The sequence below is a fragment of the Eptatretus burgeri genome, chromosome 17 (genome assembly GCF_056783735.1).
Source record: "Eptatretus burgeri isolate ZD-2024b chromosome 17, Ebu_testis_v1, whole genome shotgun sequence".
Classification (NCBI taxonomy): Eukaryota; Metazoa; Chordata; class Myxini; order Myxiniformes; family Myxinidae; genus Eptatretus; species Eptatretus burgeri.
In genome coordinates this window covers 55,245,347-55,264,689 of record NC_140977.1, presented here as the reverse complement: position 1 = coordinate 55,264,689, position 19,343 = coordinate 55,245,347, and the positions used below count along the sequence as shown (strand labels likewise).

General features: G+C 45.1%; 2 protein-coding genes across 3 annotated transcripts in view; one reads left to right on the top strand and one right to left on the bottom strand.

Annotated features, from left to right (window-relative positions):
• TMEM220 (transmembrane protein 220) overlaps positions 1-19,343 on the top strand; it is a 144,384-nt gene that overhangs the window by 30,039 nt on the left and 95,002 nt on the right. The window contains exon 6 of one of the 2 annotated variants that reach the window (XM_085860774.1): positions 7,538-12,620. The exons of the other annotated variant lie outside the window; for it this stretch is intronic. Within the exon in view, the coding sequence (XP_085716900.1) occupies positions 7,538-7,673 (136 nt within the window). The 3' untranslated portion in view covers positions 7,674-12,620. Of the gene's footprint in view, positions 1-7,537; positions 12,621-19,343 lie in introns of those variants that run through there. 2 annotated transcript variants of the gene reach the window in all.
• Positions 10,356-19,343, bottom strand: part of LOC147010159 (tolloid-like protein 2) — a 113,145-nt gene continuing 104,157 nt past the window's right edge. Inside the window, exons 17-19 of the mRNA XM_085860772.1 lie at positions 17,138-17,267; positions 16,527-16,580; positions 10,356-14,169 (exon numbers count right to left, since the gene is read on the bottom strand). Coding sequence (XP_085716898.1) covers positions 14,112-14,169; positions 16,527-16,580; positions 17,138-17,267 — 242 coding nt within the window. The 3' untranslated portion in view covers positions 10,356-14,111. The remainder of the gene's footprint in view (positions 14,170-16,526; positions 16,581-17,137; positions 17,268-19,343) is intronic.

Here is a 19,343-nt window from a genome sequence, read left to right as displayed (position 1 = left end):
GAGAGAGAGAGAGAGAGAGAGAGAGAGAGAGAGAGACAGACACAGACAGACACAGACACTGCACATACTGGCACTCACCTACGGGCACGCCCCTACGGGCCCGCACTCATCTATCTATAATTCCAGCAATCTGTCTGTCTGCGACCGCCGTTTCTCGACGACCGCCGGTCCGATCTCATTGAAACTTGCCAGGAATATTGCCGGGGACCCACGGATGTGCCTTTTCGAGGTTTGATATCGATCGGACGAGCGGTTCCCAAGTTACGGCCATTTATCTATCGACCAATGACAAGACACGGTGCTATGACATCACGAATGACATCACAATTAATGTTTATTTATTTATTCTTTTTTTTTTTTTTTGCTCGATCGACGGTCCGATCTGATTGAAACTTGCCAGGAATATTGCTGGCGACCCGCGGATGTGCCTTTTCGAGGTTTGAGAGAGAGAGAGAGAGAGGCTACACATACTGGCACTCACCTACGGGCACACACCTACGGGCCCGTACTAGTTTATTACAAAGCACATATTGCACACACAACACAAGCAAGGAATCATGCAATATACAAGAAAAGCGTTACCACCGAATACGAGCAATGTACAGTCACTTACACAGGTCTAACTTATAGGGACACGGCGCCACAGCAGTCATACAAAAGCAACAGGAAAACCCTCCCCATAGGCAGGGAGGTAGACGGGGTTCGTAAACCTTTATGGTCGTGGGCCGTGGATGACCGAAAAGGCCAGCGAGACCGTGCTGGTTACCTTGCCCCCTCGAGGTGTGACGGTCGGCGAGCCCTTTCCGGCACTCTCCTCTCGTGCGCGCCTCGACCCTGGACCACCGCTCGCAACCCTCACGACTTGGCGCCCAGAGGGAGAAGACGACCTCGACGATTCAGAGAGAGAACCCGAGTTCGACCTCGACCACCAAGAGACAAGGAAGCGTGAACCTCCGACGACCACCAAGAGAAGAGGAAGCCAAAACGACGAGAGCGAGTCCGAGTTCGACCTCGACCACCAGAAGAGAGCGGATGACGTCGAAGAAGAAGCAGAGAGCGTCGACGAAGAGGAAGCAGAGCAATCCAGCACAAAGAAGAAGAGAGAGCGAGCCCCACGTGCGGTCCGCCTTATATAGCGTGGGGCTCCGCCTCTTCGCTCCACCCCCTTTTCAGCTCCGCCTCCCTTCGAGCTCTTTTGAGAAGCTCCCCGAAAAGGGGCGTTCCCCCTCCCGACCACCTCACGCCCCGTGTCCACCAATCGCGAGCGAGCTCTTCGCCGCTTCTCGTGCCAGCGTTGGCGGCGCAAAACGGCGGGAAAACTCGCGCGTTGCTGCAGGTCTTCCACGGGCCTTCATTCGACGTTTTCGGATGGTCCAAAATAACGATAGCGAAAGAAAAACGGCTATCTCAAAGGATCACAGCCCTGTGAACACGGAAATTCCCTCTAAACAACGGTGGGGAAATCTAACTACACAATTACTTATCGTCACAACTGATCTAAAGACCCTTTATGGTGTATTGCGAATTTCCACAGCCGTAACAATATGAACCCTCTTGTCTGTCGATCCAGTTAAAAACTTTGTAGCAATGTCTTTGGGGTCAAGTGCAGTCAGACGATCTCAGTGAACATGACAGATCATGAGATGGTTGAGGCATTGTTGGATCATTGTGGAACGTAACCAAGTCTTCATACGTCTGAGTGCGCTGAATGATCGTTCAGCTTCGCATGAACTTGCTGGGGAAACCAATAGAAGCCTAAGCAAACGTTCTACCTGTGGGAACATGCGACGGACTTCCGGCACCATGTCTACAAATATCTTACGGTAATCCTCAACAGATGAACCACTGAACTGGTTACGAAAGAAGCCAAGTTCTTGCTCTAGGGAATCCGACAGTTTGGGATATTTGCGGACTATTTGTGGTTTGAATGACCCAGACAGGAGCATTTCACCCAAGTCCCTATACGCCATGAGGTCGGTTGATGTGAAGTACTCGTTCAAGTTCTCGGATGCGCCGTCAATGACTGAAAAATTCAACTCTGTATACCTCCTCTGCAGAATTGGCAGTGTATTCCTGCGTGCCTCCATCAAGTCTCTTCGGAAGCTTGCGCTTACGAGGGAGGGTCACTGGATCTAGTTGGCACTGCTGGAGCTTCTGTTGTGCTGCTTCGTAAACCTCCTTAAACGTCTGGTTGGTACGGAGAGATTGGAGATTCTGTGCAGTTACCTTTGCAGCAGTAAGCATACCAGAGACGGTAACTTGTGAACCCTGAAGTGTCTTATTGAGGTATTCAAGGGATTGGAGAACAGGCAATGATGCAAACAGACCGAGAACACACTTTCCTGATGAAAGACAGCTTCGAATACCGTTGGCTCGCGATGCCGTGTTCGTACCAGTCATCACTTGCTTGTTGAAGGGCATCCAGTACCGCTTCATAGTTATCCAATATCGATTTCACGGCAGGAGAAAGAGTTAACCAACGCGTCGGGCAAATTGGCCTCCGGCGTGAAGGGCAAGGAGTGTCAGCATCGTCAGCGTGGACATTCAAATACAGATGCTTGAATTTTCCAGAGTTGTTGTAGATGTTGCTGAGTACTTGGACATAATCAAGGGCGTCTCTTATGAACGGTGCAGTTTGTAGGCTTTGGATGTAATGAGTTGGGTGACATAAGCTCCACAGTGAACATAATTGGCCAGCGGTTGGAGTTTTTTTAGCTGTGCTTGACAGCCCTTGTACTTTCCGGACATGTTGCTTGCCCCATCGTAAGTCTGCGCTCTTAGGTGTTCAATAGGGAGTTGACACAGAATTAGGACATCCTGAAGCATCTTTCAAAGTGATACTCCTGTTGTTGACGATACTTGGTAGAGGCCGATGAGATCTTCTTGAACATCAAAGGAATCCGTCACATAGCGCACACACACACCGACTCCTGCTCATTACACTGAATATCTTGCGTTCCATCAGTTACGAGTCCGAACTGAGTGGACATTTCATTCACGTTACTGCAGATATTTCTGAGGATGGCATGACTCATCAACTGTAGAATTTCGTTCTGAATTTCTCCACTTGTGAACGTCGTCTTCCTTGACAGCCATGTCTTGAGGTTTACATCATCCTGGGCCAGCACGAATTGCAAAACGAATCCTTCCCACGAATTGCAAAACCTTGTCGGGCTAAATATTGCAGTGAGGTGATAATCTTCAGAAGTGCTGACCGTGCAGATCTTTGCTCTTCCAGCAGTTTGCTGCTCAGCTGCACATGGACACCAGGTTGACTTCTGCGACATTTCAGATTTTCAGAGGCAAGCCGATGTGTGTTTGATCGTTCGTGTTGTCTGAATTTTTCTGTAGCCTTTTTCCAGTTCCGAAAGCCCTGTGAGACAAATGCGTCTTCTGCACAGCGGGCAAGTTCGGTAAGTTTTTCATGAGAAGCGTCCGTACAGGCGTGACAGAGTACACCACCGATGCTCTGATCAAAATGAAGCCACGGAAAATCTTTGAACCACTGTTGGTGAAACTTCAACTTTCGGTTTGGCAGTGTTTGGACTGGGATACAACTGACATCATGAGGTTGAAAAGGCTGAACTGGGAAATTAGGCCGAGTACTCGCACATGAACCCTTTTCTGCTATCTTCTCCTTTGAATCGTCCACCTCTTTCTGGGAACTTGAATGCTCCAGGAGAGTGGACAGGGATGTGCTACTTGATGCTGTCGCGAAAAACTTTCTGATATCCATATCCTCTATGAAACGAGAAGGGAATTGCATTTCAGTTGAATAAATTTTGACATGTGAATTATAAGGGTTATTTTTGCTGAACAGGGCATTTTTAAGGTCAACATACTTTTGGCTCGGTCACTATACCTCCAGGCACAATGTTGATATGTGATAAGCTTTGCGTAGCACATGTATTACTAAAAGAGCGCCGATACGAGTTCAGTTGTTAATTTAGCATCTGAGCTCCCAATTTAGCATTCCATTACTCGCTTAGTTCCCAGCTACGCGCTTATTACTTTTTTTTCTTTTGGTTAGGGTCAGATACCCTGGTATTTTATTACCTGGGATTATTAATATTCATCATTTTATTTAATCTGCATTTAATTAACCAATAAGCTAAAGTTGAGTGAGATGATTATGATATTATTGGTTCATAGTTAGCGTCGTCGTTAAAGATTGTGTTCTTGATTTGCATGCCATCAAAAGGGTTCACCAAAGGAATGAGCTAAAATCAGTTGTAATGTGAACATTTATGTAATTCTTTACCTCTCACAAACCACGAGACCAGGAGACGAGGGATTAAGATCTGTTGCCGTCCGGACGTGCACTCTCTTCTTTCCAATTATTGTACATAGTTTGTTGATTTGTAAATACGTTCATCATTTCCACTAGTGCGTGCCCGTACGTGCAAAAAAAAAAGAAAAGAAAATAAAAAAAACACAACTTTGAAACCGCGTGCCTTTGTTTAAGTATAGTGCGTGCACGTACGTTTTGTTTAAGTATAGTGCGTGCCCGTACGTTTTGTTTAAGTATAGTGCGATATAAGTTAGAAAGGTGAAATAAACCATTTTGGTCGCTACAAGGGCCCAGAACCGTTGCGGGGTCGACATGGTGAAGAAGCTGACAATCCTCTTTATTTTATTTTCAACGCTGCATTTAAAATCTCTAATTTAATCATTCTAAATCACACAGTTTAATGAGACACCTTATTCTGTCGGTCTATCCTTCGTTTTTGTCCTCGTGCAAACAGAAAATTATTTGGATGATGGCGGAAGAGCAATTCCTTCCGGAACGTTATTTTTCCTAGTAAAAATTGCAAGCCGCGGCTAAGCTACTAAGCCTAAGCCGTCTTTTAATCGGATTTTCGAGGTAATCTCATTACTACCCTGCAGATACTGTATAATCCGAGAACGGAATTCAAAAAAAAATTTCCGTTCGTTTGTCCGAACCGTTTCGGTGAATTTTGCATATTTTTCAACAGCTACCTTTTAAAATCTTTCATTTAATCCTCATAAGTCCGACGACCGAATGATACCTCTCGTTTTGTAGGTCTATACCTCCCCTAAGTCAATGTACTGATGAAAACATTATTTACATTAACCGCCACAAAAGCGAGTGAATCAGCGCATTTTATTTTATGTTTCCCAAGTATTCAAAGCGAATTTAGTCGCCAAAATACCCACTTTCCTTCGATTTTCACCCGGTTTTCAACGTTGGGATTTGGGCCCATGTTATCAACTGCGAAATATGAAAAGAGAATTACAAAATATCTTTCCGTTCGTTCGTGCGAGCCGGTAGAGTGAAACCAGGTCATCCTGCACAAGCTTCACCATCTCAATCAGCATACCAGACCGCAAAATCTTTTATTGGCTTATAACTCGACGGTGCAAAGTCACAAAAATTAAACACACACATCATCGTGCAGGTAATAATATCAGGCATCTGGCGATATAAGTTAGAAAGGTGAAATAAACTATTTTGGTCGCTAAAGGAGCCCCGAGCCGTTGGGGCCTAACACTATCCGAGGCGTGGCGCTCCAGGCCATGAAGCCGCGATTTCTTTAAACACTCATAAAATGACGATACAAAGTCCGAAAACGTCCTGACATACCTCAAAATGTCCAGGTCACGTTCCCTGTTAGTGGGTGAACAATCCAACGCTTGGCGAATTCTGCTTCGCAATGATAGGAAGAGCCGACATCGAAGGATCAAAAAGCGATGTTGCTATGGACGCTTGGCCGGTGGGAGACCATGGCTTGGGAAGCACGGATTCTCAATGTTGAATTGTTAACCTATCATCTTTAATAGAACTATAATAGACCAATAAAACTTGAACAGAGATTTAAAAATGTATTCTTGTATTTGAGGAGCATCTCGGCCTGGTTGTACTAGAGCAACTCGTTTTGTGTTACGTAACTCACGTTCAATGAAAAAAGTGGGGGGGGGGGAATCGATATGTTGTCCCCCCCCCCTTGATAAAAGTGGGGGGCACATGTACCCCCCGTCCCCCACCAATCGATGCCCATATCTGGGACTAGGTGGGCCCATACGTCATCTAGTCTAGCTTTAAACGCAGCAATTGATGGGACAGTACTCAAACCGCATCAGGATGAAGGACATTCCACAGGTTCACGATTCCACGGGAAAAGGCCAAGGAGCGGAAATTTATTCACGCTCGCTGCTTGAACATTGTCAGAGGGTGTCCAGGGCCCCACGCCGGATGTTATCCTGACAAAAGATGAAAAGCTCGTTTCAGTCAAGGTTTTCATCACCCCCATACAATCCTAAACATCTCTGTAAGATCCCCGTGGAGGTGCTGGTGCCGCGGAAAAGCCTGACGTGGAGAGGCCAGAGTCCGACAACCATCCGGGTTCAGCAATCTGACAACATCAGCAAGCTGTTGGACACGTTGGATTTTGACGTTGTTCCGTCGGAGGCAAGGGGACCATGCTTGGTGACGGTCTTCAAGTAGGGGTCGGACGAAGGCCGAATAGGCAGGGATAAACATAGTGTAACACGAGCAAAGGAACGTTTAATGATAAAAATGACACTTCAACCAATGAAATGTTCAGAGGCATGACACCAATGTTATGTGTAATCATATTATTGCGATGCGCATTTCATTCTTTGACTGTTCAGTGGTCGGGTACATACATATAAGCTTGGCAGGGGGTTCGTCGTCCTTAGTCCCCATTTATTTATCTTTCTTTTCCTGTTCCTCGTACTCTGCAGCCGCTGCGAACACAATAAATCTGTTTTGGGGAAGTTGTTACAAGAGAATTGAGTAAAACTGAAAAGGACGGCCCAGACACCATTTGTTGGAGTACCACGATAGCATTGTTTCCATGGAAACCGCCATGTTGTTTAGCGGGGCCGGGCGCTCCATCACACCTTTTCTAAAAAAACTCGGGCAAGTGCATTGCCTCATAGAGTGCTGTACTTTGAAGTTGGGGTGAAGCTGGTTGTCTTGTTCGCTAGCACTCGCCAGTGGACACAAAATATTGCTTGGTAACTTTTGAAAAGAGTAGGTCATCGGGTGTCGATGCATTTGGCTGTAATCCATGGAAGCACCGCATTGATAGCACAACCCCACTCCTCAGTAATCACGCAACCTGCAACAAGGCGTTTCGATTTACACCTTTTGTTGTGACAATTGCTGATTATCATGAACATTACACGTCACAAAGAAGGATGTCGCTTGTGCTTGAGCCAAGGTTATCGTCCACATGTTTGCAATGGTAAAGCAATAATTATAATCAGCAATTTCTTGATGATGATTTGACATGTGATTCACTGAATGAAATGGTGTTCACGAGTTTCAGTAAATCATCGTTGTTCAAACGTAATGATGCTTCGGCCAATTTCACATTGAAAGCCATTTCGAGAGATGTGTTGGAAAAGCCTCTGTTGAAATAAGCAGAGTAATGATGGATATTAAACCGTACAGGCTTCAAAGGTTCACCAAACCGTACAGTTCATCTTCGATGCAGTAGCACTTGCCCCCACAATGCTCTTCCATGTGTGTGTGTGTGTGTTCTTGTAGTCACCCAGGTGGAGGAGTTGTGCATCTCGTTCTCGCCGGTATCTTTGCTGTTTTGCCAATTCTGGCGTGGTGCTATGTTCATTACAACAAGAGCATCCAAGCAGGAGCACCTGCTCATTGCAAGCACTCGCTATGAGACTCGACATATCCAAAAGGGTACGCGGCCACCACTTGGCTTGCAGCAAAGCTCACACCACTGGGTGGCTGATACATTCAATGGCAGCTGTGGTCACGTGCTGATGCTCAAATTTTGCAGTGACATTGAAACTTGATTTGCCACGGTGACCACAAAAAACAGCACCCATACAATTTAATAAACCTTCTTTATTTCAAACAAGCAGGAGTACCTGACATTGCCAGGTGCTGTTCTAATCCTATTGGCATTTTGAATTTTTTTTTTGTGGGGGCCTCAAACACTTACCTTCACCCACTAAGGAATGGGGTCAGAGATCATTTAATATTACCTTTCTTGCAGCTACAAAGGCTTTGGCATTATAGAGCGAGTAAAAAAATTCAACTTTCAAAAAATTTTTTTGCCGAAAACGCTCCCCGGCATTCACTAAAGGAACTCTGAAAGTTTGGCCATCTCTGAGAAAAATGGTAACAGACAATCATCTCTTTTTGTACAGAATATAGATGACATCTGCCTGGTGTTGGCTTAATAGTTAGGGTGGTAGGCTTGGGATCCGAGGATCCTGAGTTCAAATTCCATTTTTCTGTTGAATTAATAACAGGTGGGGTTGACTGCCTGTCATCCTTCTGAGGTTGGCAAAATGAGGGCTAGCCTGTTGGTATCCTGTGTCGGAGTGGTGACCCGTCGAGGATTGTGCCCAATTTCCAAGGAGACTGCTGAGGCAGCACCAACGCTCTGCACAGAGTGTGGTACCAATGGATGGATGGATGACATGTTCTTTGACACACAATTGCTTTACATGACGCTTGATCACCATAGAAAGTTTCAGATGTACGAGGTGTGTTCAAAAAGTATCCGACCTTTGTTCATAAAAAATACTCGTATCCAGATACAACAAACTTACACTAATCTCCTTCAAAGTAGTCCCCTTGGGCTGCCACACACTTCTCCCAACGGTTCTGCCACTGTCGGAAGCAGCGTTGGAACGCCTCTTTTGGGATGGCGCGCAACTGGTCCGTCGAATTCCGCATGAGGTCTTCTCTGGACTGAAATCTGGTCCCTTTCAGGGGCATTTTCAGCTTGGGGAAAAGCCAGAAGTCACACGGAGCCATGTCGGGAGAGTAGGGAGCCTGACGAAGCACAGGTGTGTTGTGTTTGGCCAGGAAACTCTGTATCAAATGGGAACAATGGGCGGGTACGTTATCGTGATGGAGCTGCCAATTGACCGCTGCCCACAGGTCCGGCCGTTTGCGTCGCACAGCGTCACGAAGGCGACGCAGTACCTCTTGGTAGTACTCTCTGGTGATGGTTGTGCCGTGTGGTGCGTACTCGTGATGAACCACGCCACTGGAGTCAAAGAAGACGGTCAGCATGACTTTGACATTGCTGCGGACCTTCCTTGCTTTTTTTGGCCTCGGGGATGTTGGATGCTTCCATTGTGATGACTGGAACTTGGTTTCTGGGTCGTACCCATAAACCCAGGTCTCATCGCCAGTGATCACTGTGTTGAAGAAGTTGGGATCGCTGTTCAGTCTCCAGCATGTCCTGTGCAATCTCCAAACGGAGTTGCTTCTGCTCGATCGTTTGCAGCTTTGGCACGAACTTCGCTGAGATTCTCCTTAAGCCCAAATCCTCAGTCACAATGGAATGAACGGATCCAATGCTGACGCCCGCCTCGTCTGCAAGTTCTCTGATCGTGATTCGACGATCCTGCATCAGCAGGGTCCTCACTTGGTCAATGACGATCTCATTTCGGGATGTTGAGGGCCTACCAGAACGTGCTTCACTTTCCACTGATGTGCGGTTGTACCACTCTTCTGTCTGTGTGGTGCCCATTGCTTCGTTCCCGAAGGCCTGTTGAATCTTGCGGATCGTTTCCACTTGGGAATCGCCAAGCTTTACACAAAATTTGATGCAGTAGCGTTGTTCAAATTTTTCCGTCATTTTGTCAAAAACGAAAATCTGACCGCTCACTTCCACTTCCTCACTCATCGGCGGTCTGTCGGCGACTGACAGCTTCTGCAAGCAGGAAAATAATCACACATACGGATTAGGATCGCCTACATACGTGCACCAAACCACGACTCCCTAGCTTCATTTGTTTACGCACGAAAAATTAAGGTTGGATATTTTTGAACACACCTCGTGTATGTTTAATGTCAATGATTTCATTGAGGTGAGAGTGTATGCCTCAGATGTTTGCCTCTACGCCGCAGGCACACTTGGATTTGATGGGAAAAAAATGTTCATTACTCCCCGACACGTTCGGCTGCGGTGATTGAACGGATTTTGTCAGTTATTGCTGTTTTGAGATCATCTATGGATTGTGACCTTTCTTGTTGTTCTTAAGCATCTAACCCTGAACTTGGTTCGAGACTTTTGGAAGGATTTCGTTCTCAGGTAGATTTTGACCGAAAACGATTTTTCTTTAATTGTCCATAGCGTGTTGAAAAAGTTGGGGCTATCTTGACTAAATCTAAATTTGCAGACTATACAGTATACCTGAACTCCACTTTGGGCATGTGCAAAAATTAAGAGGATATCATCAGTATGGAGGAAGTTTTTTGAGGTAAGATTGGTTCCGTTTTTTGTGGTCACCCTGCACAACTGTTATGAGATGCAGATATTTGGAAATCAAATTACACTCTTTTTAGAAACAAACAGTTATTATTCCAGCGGTCATCGTAAGGATGTTGGAATTGTTTAATGGAGAATGAAAGCATTGCAGAGCAAAGAACAAATTGTTGTAATTAATGGAATATTATTGCATTATATTGATTATAGGCTGGAATACAAAAATCATTAAAAAGTTTTGCAGTTTATCAACAATACAGCAATCCCTTGCTTACCGTGGTTTCCACTTTGTATACCATTTTACCAACTACAGCATTCGGCAATGAGTTTTATGAATCTGTGATTCAGCGCGGCATCTATCATTCCTCGTTCTCATGAATTCCTCTGCCAGCTTCACATCTCCCAGCACTGCTCCCTCCAAATTCTTCCCCATTGTGTTCTCAGTGTATTGACGTGATTCTAGCACGTGCGGAGACTGTAGCATCAGTTGGACGCGTTATCGGGGTAAACAAATCCTCGATTCGTACAATCAAAAAGAGTGAGGCTACGATAAGGGCAAGTGTTGCTGGTGGCACAACGAAAAGTGCAAAAGTGTCTTTTATGCCGTGCGACCATAATCGAGAAAAAAAAATGGAAAAATCTCGAAATATATGGATGGAAAACCAGGCCCAGAAAAAGTGCTTTTAAGTACCAATATTATTCACGAGAATGCCAAGTGGCTGTCGAAGCACCTTGTGGAAAGTTTGGTGGAGGGAAGTGTTGAAGACAAAGTTTCAAGCGAGTAAGGGCTGGTTTGAGAACTTTAAAAAAGGAACAGCCTGAACAACGTAATACTGACAGGGGAATCGGCCTCACCAATCACCAGGCTGCTGTGCTGTATCCCGAAAAATTTAAGAAGTTGATTGGGAAGGGTTAACGACCGGAGCAGGTGTTTATCGTGGATGAGACTGGCCCTTTTTGGAAACGCATGCCAAATAGAACCTTCATTTTTAAGGCTCAGAAGTATGCTCCAGGATTCAAGGAAATGGAGGACAGCCTGACCCTTCTCCTTCGTGGTAATGCCTCGGGGGACTGCTTCATCAAGCCATTGCTCCTCTACCTATCTCTGGAACCCCTGTGCTCTGAAGTGCAAGAATAAGAACCACCTCCCTGTAATTTGGAGGTCTAACCACAAGATGTGGGTCACTTGTATAATCTTTCTGGAGTGGTTTAACAACGGCTTTGTCCATGAGGTGGAGCGGTACCTTGCCCCCCAAAAAACTGGCCTTCAAAGTGCAACTCATCCTCGACAATGCACATGGCCACCCTGAGGGACTCCAGTTTGCCCATCCCAATGTTGAAGTGGTATTCATCCCTCCCAAAATGACGTCACTCCTTCAGCCCATGGACCAGGGTGTCATCGCTACGTTTGAAGGCTATGACACTCGCCACACTTTCAGCCCCATCTTTGATGCCATGGAGAATGACGAGACAGTAACAGTGGTGGAGTGCTGGAAGAATTACAACATCACCGACTGCATCAGCATTATCAAAGATTTTGTGGTTGAGGTGAAGCCGTCAATGCTGAACGCCTGCTGGGGTAAACTTTGGAGGGAAGCGGTGAATGATTTTCAAGATTTTCCTTCAGTTGATCCTGAGGTGAAGCACATTGTGCGGATTGTGGATGAATTGCCAGGCGAGGGGCTGACCACCATGCAGCATAATGACATGGACGAGCTCCTTGAATTACATGTGGAGTTGACTGAGGATGACCTTGAGGAGCTGGTGCAGTCCTCCAGTGATGAGGATGAGGATAAGGTGGAAATAATCAAGATGACTCGTGGCAACCTGAGCAAAGGAATGCTTGCTGCTTCAAATCTGGCTGACCATTTTATGGAAGTTGATCCATTTATGGAGCACAGCCTGATTTTCAAGCAAGAGTTGGAGGAGTTAATGAGACCCTACAAGGTGGTGCACAGGGATCTCCATACTTGTCTAACCTAACCGACTTGTCCACTAAGTTTCGTCCGAATCCATCCGTAACCTTTTGAGACGTCATGCTATACAGTGCCTATACAAAGTGTGCACCCCCTTTCAAATTTTTCACCTTTTGTTGCCTTGTAGCCTGGAATTAAATTGCTTTAAATCAGACTTTTCCCACCTTTATTTACACATCGTAACACAACTTCCACGTGAAAAACAAATTTCTGAAAATTAATTAAAAATGAAAAACTAGAATATCTTGGTCGGATATGTGTTCACCCCCCCCACCCCCCAAAGTTAATACTTGGTGGAAGCACCTTTAATAGCAATTACAGCTGTGAGTTTGTTGGGATAGGTCTCTGCCAACTTTGCACACCTTGATTGGGCAATATTTTCCCAGTCTTCTGTACAAAACTGTTCAAGCTCAGTCAAGTTGCATGGGGAACGTTGATGGACAGCAATCTTCAAGTCAAGCCACAGATTTTTGATTGGATTTAGGTCGGAGCTCTGACTGGGCCACTCAAGGATATTTATCTTTTTGTTCCTTAGCCACTCCAGTGAAACTTAGGCTGTGTGCTTCAGGTTGTTGTCATGCTGAAAGGTGAACTACTGTCCCAATTTCAGCTTTCTTGCAGAGGGCAGCAGGTTTTCCTGTTGAATTTTTCTGTATTTTTCTTCATCCATTTTCCCTTCTATCCTGACAAGTGGCCCAGTCCCTGCTGATGCGAAACATCCCCATAACATGATGATGCAAACATCATGCTTCACAGTAGGGATGGTGTTCTTTGGGTGATGTGCTCTTTTGGGTTTGCAGCAACTGTAACATTTTGCATTTCGGCCAAAAAGTTCCATCTTGCTTTCGTCAGACCACAAAATGCTTTGCCACAGGATTCAGAATCTCCGGAGTGTATTTTTGCATACCTCAAACGGGACTCAAAGTGGTCTTTTTTGAGGAATGGCTTCCTTCTTGCCACCCAATTATACAGGCTTGACTTGTGAGTGCTTGAGAGATTGTCGTCACATGCACACAGTGACCAGTCTTCGCCATAAAGGCGTGTAGCTTTTTCAAAGTTTCCATTGGCCTCTTGGTGGCCTCTCTGATCGGTCTCCTCCTCGCTTGGTCATGCAGTTAGGCCTGATCTAGGCAGGGTCTTGGTGGTACCATACACCTTCCACTTCTTAATGATTGTCTTGACTGTGCTCCAAGGGATATTCAAGGTCTTTGAAATATTTTTTATCCCCATCCCCTGATCTGTGCCTTTCCACTACTTTATCCCCAGAGGTCTTTTCAAAGCTCCTTGGTGCTCATGGTTGAGTCTTTGCTGTAAAATACACTACACAGCAGAAGAAACCGACAGGAACAGCTGATTTTATTCTGAAATAATCAGAATCGGTTCAATTTAACACAGGTGGAGGCCAATTAACTTGGTGTGTGATTTTTTTGAAGATGATTGGTTACACGAGAGCGAATTTACAATTGCTATTTTTACAGGGGTGAACACTTAACCAACTAAGATATTCTAGTTTTGTAGTTTTAATTAATTTTCAGCAATTTGTAGAATTTGTTTTTCACGTGGAAGTTGTGGGTTCCGATGTGCAAATAAAGGTAGAAAAAGTCTGATTTAATGTAACTTAATTCCAGGCTATAAGGCAACAAAAGGTGAAATTTTTTGAAAGGGGGTGTAGACTTTGTATAGGTACTGTATATCGTTTTTGGCCTCTCTCAACGGTGAAGAATTACTTAAAAAGTCAATTATGCCAATTGAAGAAAAAGCCAAAAAAACAGCTATTGCGGTAATTACAAGCAAACCAATCTCAACACATTCATTAAGAAATAACTACCTAATTAATTAACCCATTCTCCCATCAGGCATTTTCATTCCACTGTATTTTGTTTTCTGCATTTCACATGTTGACGACGGAGCCATCTGCATATTGTTCGCCCATAATGTCTGAAGCAGTGCTGCAACAACAACAGAATAAATAAACAGTCAGAGACAGATTTGTGGATACATTTTACCTTCAGTCAGAAGGAAACAGCAAATATTTCCTCAACGTCCCAGAAAGGTGACCGGTCAACAGCTGAGCACGGCGGCGTATTGAGATTCTCAGGACAATCGTGTTTTGGTGATGTACCAAGACAGGGTGAGAATCGTGTTCAATCAAGCCAAATTTGGAACAGATGTAGTTGCAGGAAGAGTGTGTAGCTCAGGTGTTGCATGTTTCAGGAATAAAATTAGAGTAGTGAAGGTGTTTAACTCGTTATAAATTTAAACCTCGATTTATAAAAAACGGTCACAGCACGACCTGGAGTACATCTGGAATATTCTATGGGACTACTTCGATCGTGGTCTGAGGGACTTGGATTTCCGGAAGTGTTCGAGAAAACGTGAAGATGACGAGGTTTTCGTTCCTGGAATGAACAATACCAGCCAGGCAAGAAGGACATTCATAGTTCTGTCAAGCTTGGCCGTGGTAAGATGACTCGGTGCAAAGGCTACCACAAGGCTTTGGCAAATGGACGTCGAAACGAGAGAACGATTATGGTGTGGTTCACATCAATCAGATAAATGGTCCAAGCCTTGTTTCTTGGTGCCAAGCAGATTCTACCGAATTAAACAACATCCAGTGCCGAATATTTCAGCCAAACCTTTTTGCAAAGACTTTGCAAAGAGAACCTTTTTTTCCTGAAACAGTTATGGATTCCATCACTGTGTTGAACGACAGAGTTCATCGAACATCTTACAGTCTTGAGAACAAAGGACATGGGCGGGGTCTGCGAGCCGCAAATTTGATTGGTCGTGATGACGTAAAATGCCGTCATATTTTGTCCAAGTACTGTATTCCTAAACGAAAGAGTTTTGAAAGTTCCAAAAAGGAGATTTAGTGTTTAAGTATATAATTATGCCTGGTGTTGGCTTAGTGGTTAGGGTAGCGGCTTGGGATCCTAGGGTCCTGAGTTCAAGCCCCGTAAGCCGCTGAATTAAAATACACCAGGAGGTTGACTCAGCCTGTCATCCTTCCGAGGTTGGCAAAATGAGCATCAGTGTACTGGTAAGGGGGACACTGCATCAGCGGCATAGCTGCGTCCCAACCAATGATGCATTCGGGGGGGAGGGGAGAGAGAGGGAGAGAGAGGGGGAGAGAGAGGGAGAGAGAGAGAGAGAGAGAGAGAGGGGAGAGAGAGAGAGAGAGGAGGGAGAGGAAGAGGAAGAGGAAGAGGAAGAGGAAGAGGAAGAGGAAGAGGAAGAGGAAGAGAGGAGAGAGAGGAAGAGAGAGAGAGAGAGAGAGGGAGAGAGGGAGAGAGGGAGAGAGGGAGAGAGGGAGAGAGGGAGAGAGGGAGAGAGAGGGAGAGGGAGAGGGAGAGGGAGAGGGAGAGGGAGAGGGAGAGAGGGAGAGGGGGAGAGAGAGAGAGAGATGAAATTGAAATAAAATAAAGATTTTAAAGGTTGGAGAAGTTGTTTTTTTTTGAAGTTTACCACCACCGACGCAGCGTCTTTTACGCCACCTTATTTAACACGTTACATTCGTTCTTCATGCCTATTTGTGTCCTTTATAACATTTTGTTGGACTGCTAGACAGACTCACTCCTCTCTGCGCATGTGTGATCGGGATGAATTCAGAGCCAACGTACTGCTAAACTCGAGATTCGTTTTCCGATTCATGTCTGAAATACAACATTCAATTCAATTAAAGTTGTTCCTCGATGATAAACTAACATTTTTGACAGACAGACAAAAGTGAACCAATCGCTTACCCCCGCTTTTCACTTCACGTGTGTAGGGTAATTTAGGGTCTCACGTGCGTGAGAGCTGCGTGGTAAACGACTGAGAGGGATCTGAGGAATCAAAATTTTACAAGGCACAGGTTTAAAACCCAAACACGGGTTTTGTTCCAGAAGATATGCTGAAATTGACAGGATATTTCTCCCAGCTTTGAGAAGATCAAACATCTTGGGGAGCAGAGTGAGAAAGTACGCAAATGCTCTTGATGTAAATAAAGGAGAAGCATTGATGCGAACCGCACTGAGAAATGAGACTTTTTCTTCATCGGACTTTCTTTTGTCGCCTAGTTTTCTGTGACAAATACACAAACAAACTGGGGGACCTTGGAGACGGAATAGTGGTGGGTCCATCGGGTGCACGTGTAAATCAAGTGCGTTCCCCATGTTTTGACACACCACTCGATGACTTTGGGGCCCTCGAAGAGACACTGTGCCACGTTACCAGGGCAGGCTAGAATTATGAGCCTTTAAAAAAAATGGGTGACCAAGAGATGTTTGGAATATTTTCATTATTTGATAATCAAATCGTTACCCACCTCTGAGCTGCTGCATCTTGCAAGTGGGTAACGTCGTCTTGTGGATTTCTGTTTCTGCGAACATCAAATACAACAGAACACTTTTTTCATGAGATCAGAATATCACACAAAGTTTAAAAAAAAAATTCTTTTTTAACCAAATGCTTGGTAAGCTTTATACATTTCTAGTTCTTGAACAGCTTAATCACCGCCGTAACCGCCCAAATCCCACATTCCGCAAATAAAGCACCTTGAATCAGGCAAGCGACTCGAACCCGAAGCCAGGGTGACACTGCCCCAGCTCATCTCGAGTGGAGCAGTTCGACAGAATAGCGATATCATCGTGTTCCCATCCCGATCCAACACAATGGAATGGAGGAAACTTCAAAACAACCAACTTGCTGCTATTTTAAGACTGGTGAGTCGCCGGCTCTTTGAGAAGCGCAGGCTGACCTGATTCAAGTTCAAGGAATGAATAAGTCTTCATTCAACCTTTCAGCATGGCTGATATTACAGGGAATTCATCGTTTTGTGAAGCTATGCCAGGATAAAACAAAATTTGAAGGCTGAAATTTGTGTGCAAGAAAATAAAGGAACACAATAGGAAAACGGATCTGTTGTGCCGAACTCACCTGTAGAATTTCTTGTGGAGTACAAATGCAGCAGCTGCCAAACAACCGGCTAAAACCAGACTCAGGAGCACAGACAGCACAATCACAGCAGTGCTGGTCGATGGGCGTGGTGGTGATGGTGTTGTTTCAACTGGAAAAGAGGAAGTTGGTGAATTGAACATGGGGTATGGCAGTAAGCGCGTGTAGAACCAGAGTTTGATGAATGTGGTCGGCTGCGTTCACAGATGAGGTTAAGGAAGAACCGAGTGTACGCGGGATATACTGTACGTTTGAAATATGTGATTATCGTAAAATGGCAAAAGCCACAACTGGATATTTTGTTTTCGAACAAAGACTCCAAGGGTCCAACCTTTCAGCCACAGTACAGAACAGCTGTATGATGGATAGTCCACGTTGTTATCAGGAATACCTCAATAATTTACACACTACCAAGACATCCAGAAAGCCGGTGTTCATACAAGACCCATGGTTTCTTTGGTTGAGCTTCTTAAGTTTCTGGTTCATCGAATCGGAACATTGGTCAGAAAGATGGAGAGAATGATGAGGAACAGGAATGGATTTGTGAAGAGGAATGGCAGTGTGTGTTTAGGTGATGAGCAGGTCGTGGTGAGTTTCGAAATTACGCTCTTCAATAAGTTAACGATGAACTCGGCAGTTGAGGACACCATAAACAGTCCAGATCGTTCAATTAAGTGCCCACAGAAGTTTAACATTGACAGAAAGCCAGCTTGTTGAATCTTTACCTTGGGAGCATCCCATTCCTTCATGGCAGGCAACATTATTAACAATGACGTATGACGGATGGCCACGGGTTCCTCGATCCCCGTGTTCAAAGACCAATCTGGTAATGAAAGAGTTGCGAGTTGTTTCAAAGGAGTAAGAACAAGGTGGGAGTTGAGGAGGAAATCGAGGCTTTTTTATGGAGCCTCAATAAGGAGGATAAGCCATAATAGTTCTTGTGGAGCCACAAGAGTAAGGAGGAGGAAATTGAGGCTTTTTTTAGGCTACAGTCGTGTGGAGAGGTTAAAAAGGGAGGAACTACAACTAAACTGAGAACATGATTGCTAAGGTAAGGCCAGGTAAGAAAAGTATGGGTTTAACCATTGCCAACGTGAGGGGTTTTAAATAATAAGGTGTAAGAGGTTGAAGCGAAAGGCAGTAAGGAGTGTGATATAGTTTCAGAAGGCGAAACATGATGTAACTGCAATGGCACTCGGTGGAGAGCACACCTCGGCTAAGCTGAACGGTTTACGTTTTGTATCCCATCGATAGGCCAGATCTGCATCCGGTCCTGAACCAAAATCGAATCGGCTTGTTCGTGTCAAACACCCAACGGGTCCACCAAATTTCGTCCGAATCCGTCCACAACCTTTTTGAGACATCATGCTACATATCCGTTTCACCCCATCTCTCAATGGTGAAGAATCAGTTAAAAAATTCTCGTCGTCGGATCCGGATCAGGATCTTCACCAAAATCTAATCGGTTCGTCCTTGTCACACAGTGATCCTGTCCACAACTTTTTGAGATATCGTGCACACAAACAGACAAACAGACAGAAAGGGTTGAAAACATAACCTCCTTCACCTTCGGTGGCGGAGGTAGTAATCGGTCACTCGCACTGCAAGTAAACTCGAACAGGTGTAATCAAGAGCACCATTAACTGCATGTAATAAATAATTTGCACCAGTATCATTAAAATTGGTAAAAATGACCATGTGCGGTAAAGAGGTGGGGGAAGGGAGGGTGGTTGTGGAGGGGGGGGGAGTGGATGACAGAAAGCCCACACACACTCAACCGCTACCTCAATTTGGATTCCTGTCATCCATTGGAGCAAAAAAGATTGGTGGTGCACACCCTTTCAAAAAGAGCACGTGAAATACCATCCACCGTCGACGACGACATGAGAGAGGTGGACCATCTTCAGAGTGTTTTTAGGGCTAACGGTTACCTGGATAGCTTGCTACCTAAAAGGAGAACGATCCAAATGGCCCACACAACAGGCTCGGACCGAAAGAACAACTCAGGGGGATTTGGGTTCTTCCTTTTATACCGGGTGTATCGCAGAGGATCGGCAAAGTATTGAGAGCGGCAAGAGTGAGGGTATGTTTAAAACCGGTCTTCGCTCTTAAGGGTGCCCTTATGAGGGTAAAGGACAAGTTACCGAGGAAGGACAGGGCGGGGGTAGTGTAGGTGATACCCTGTGGT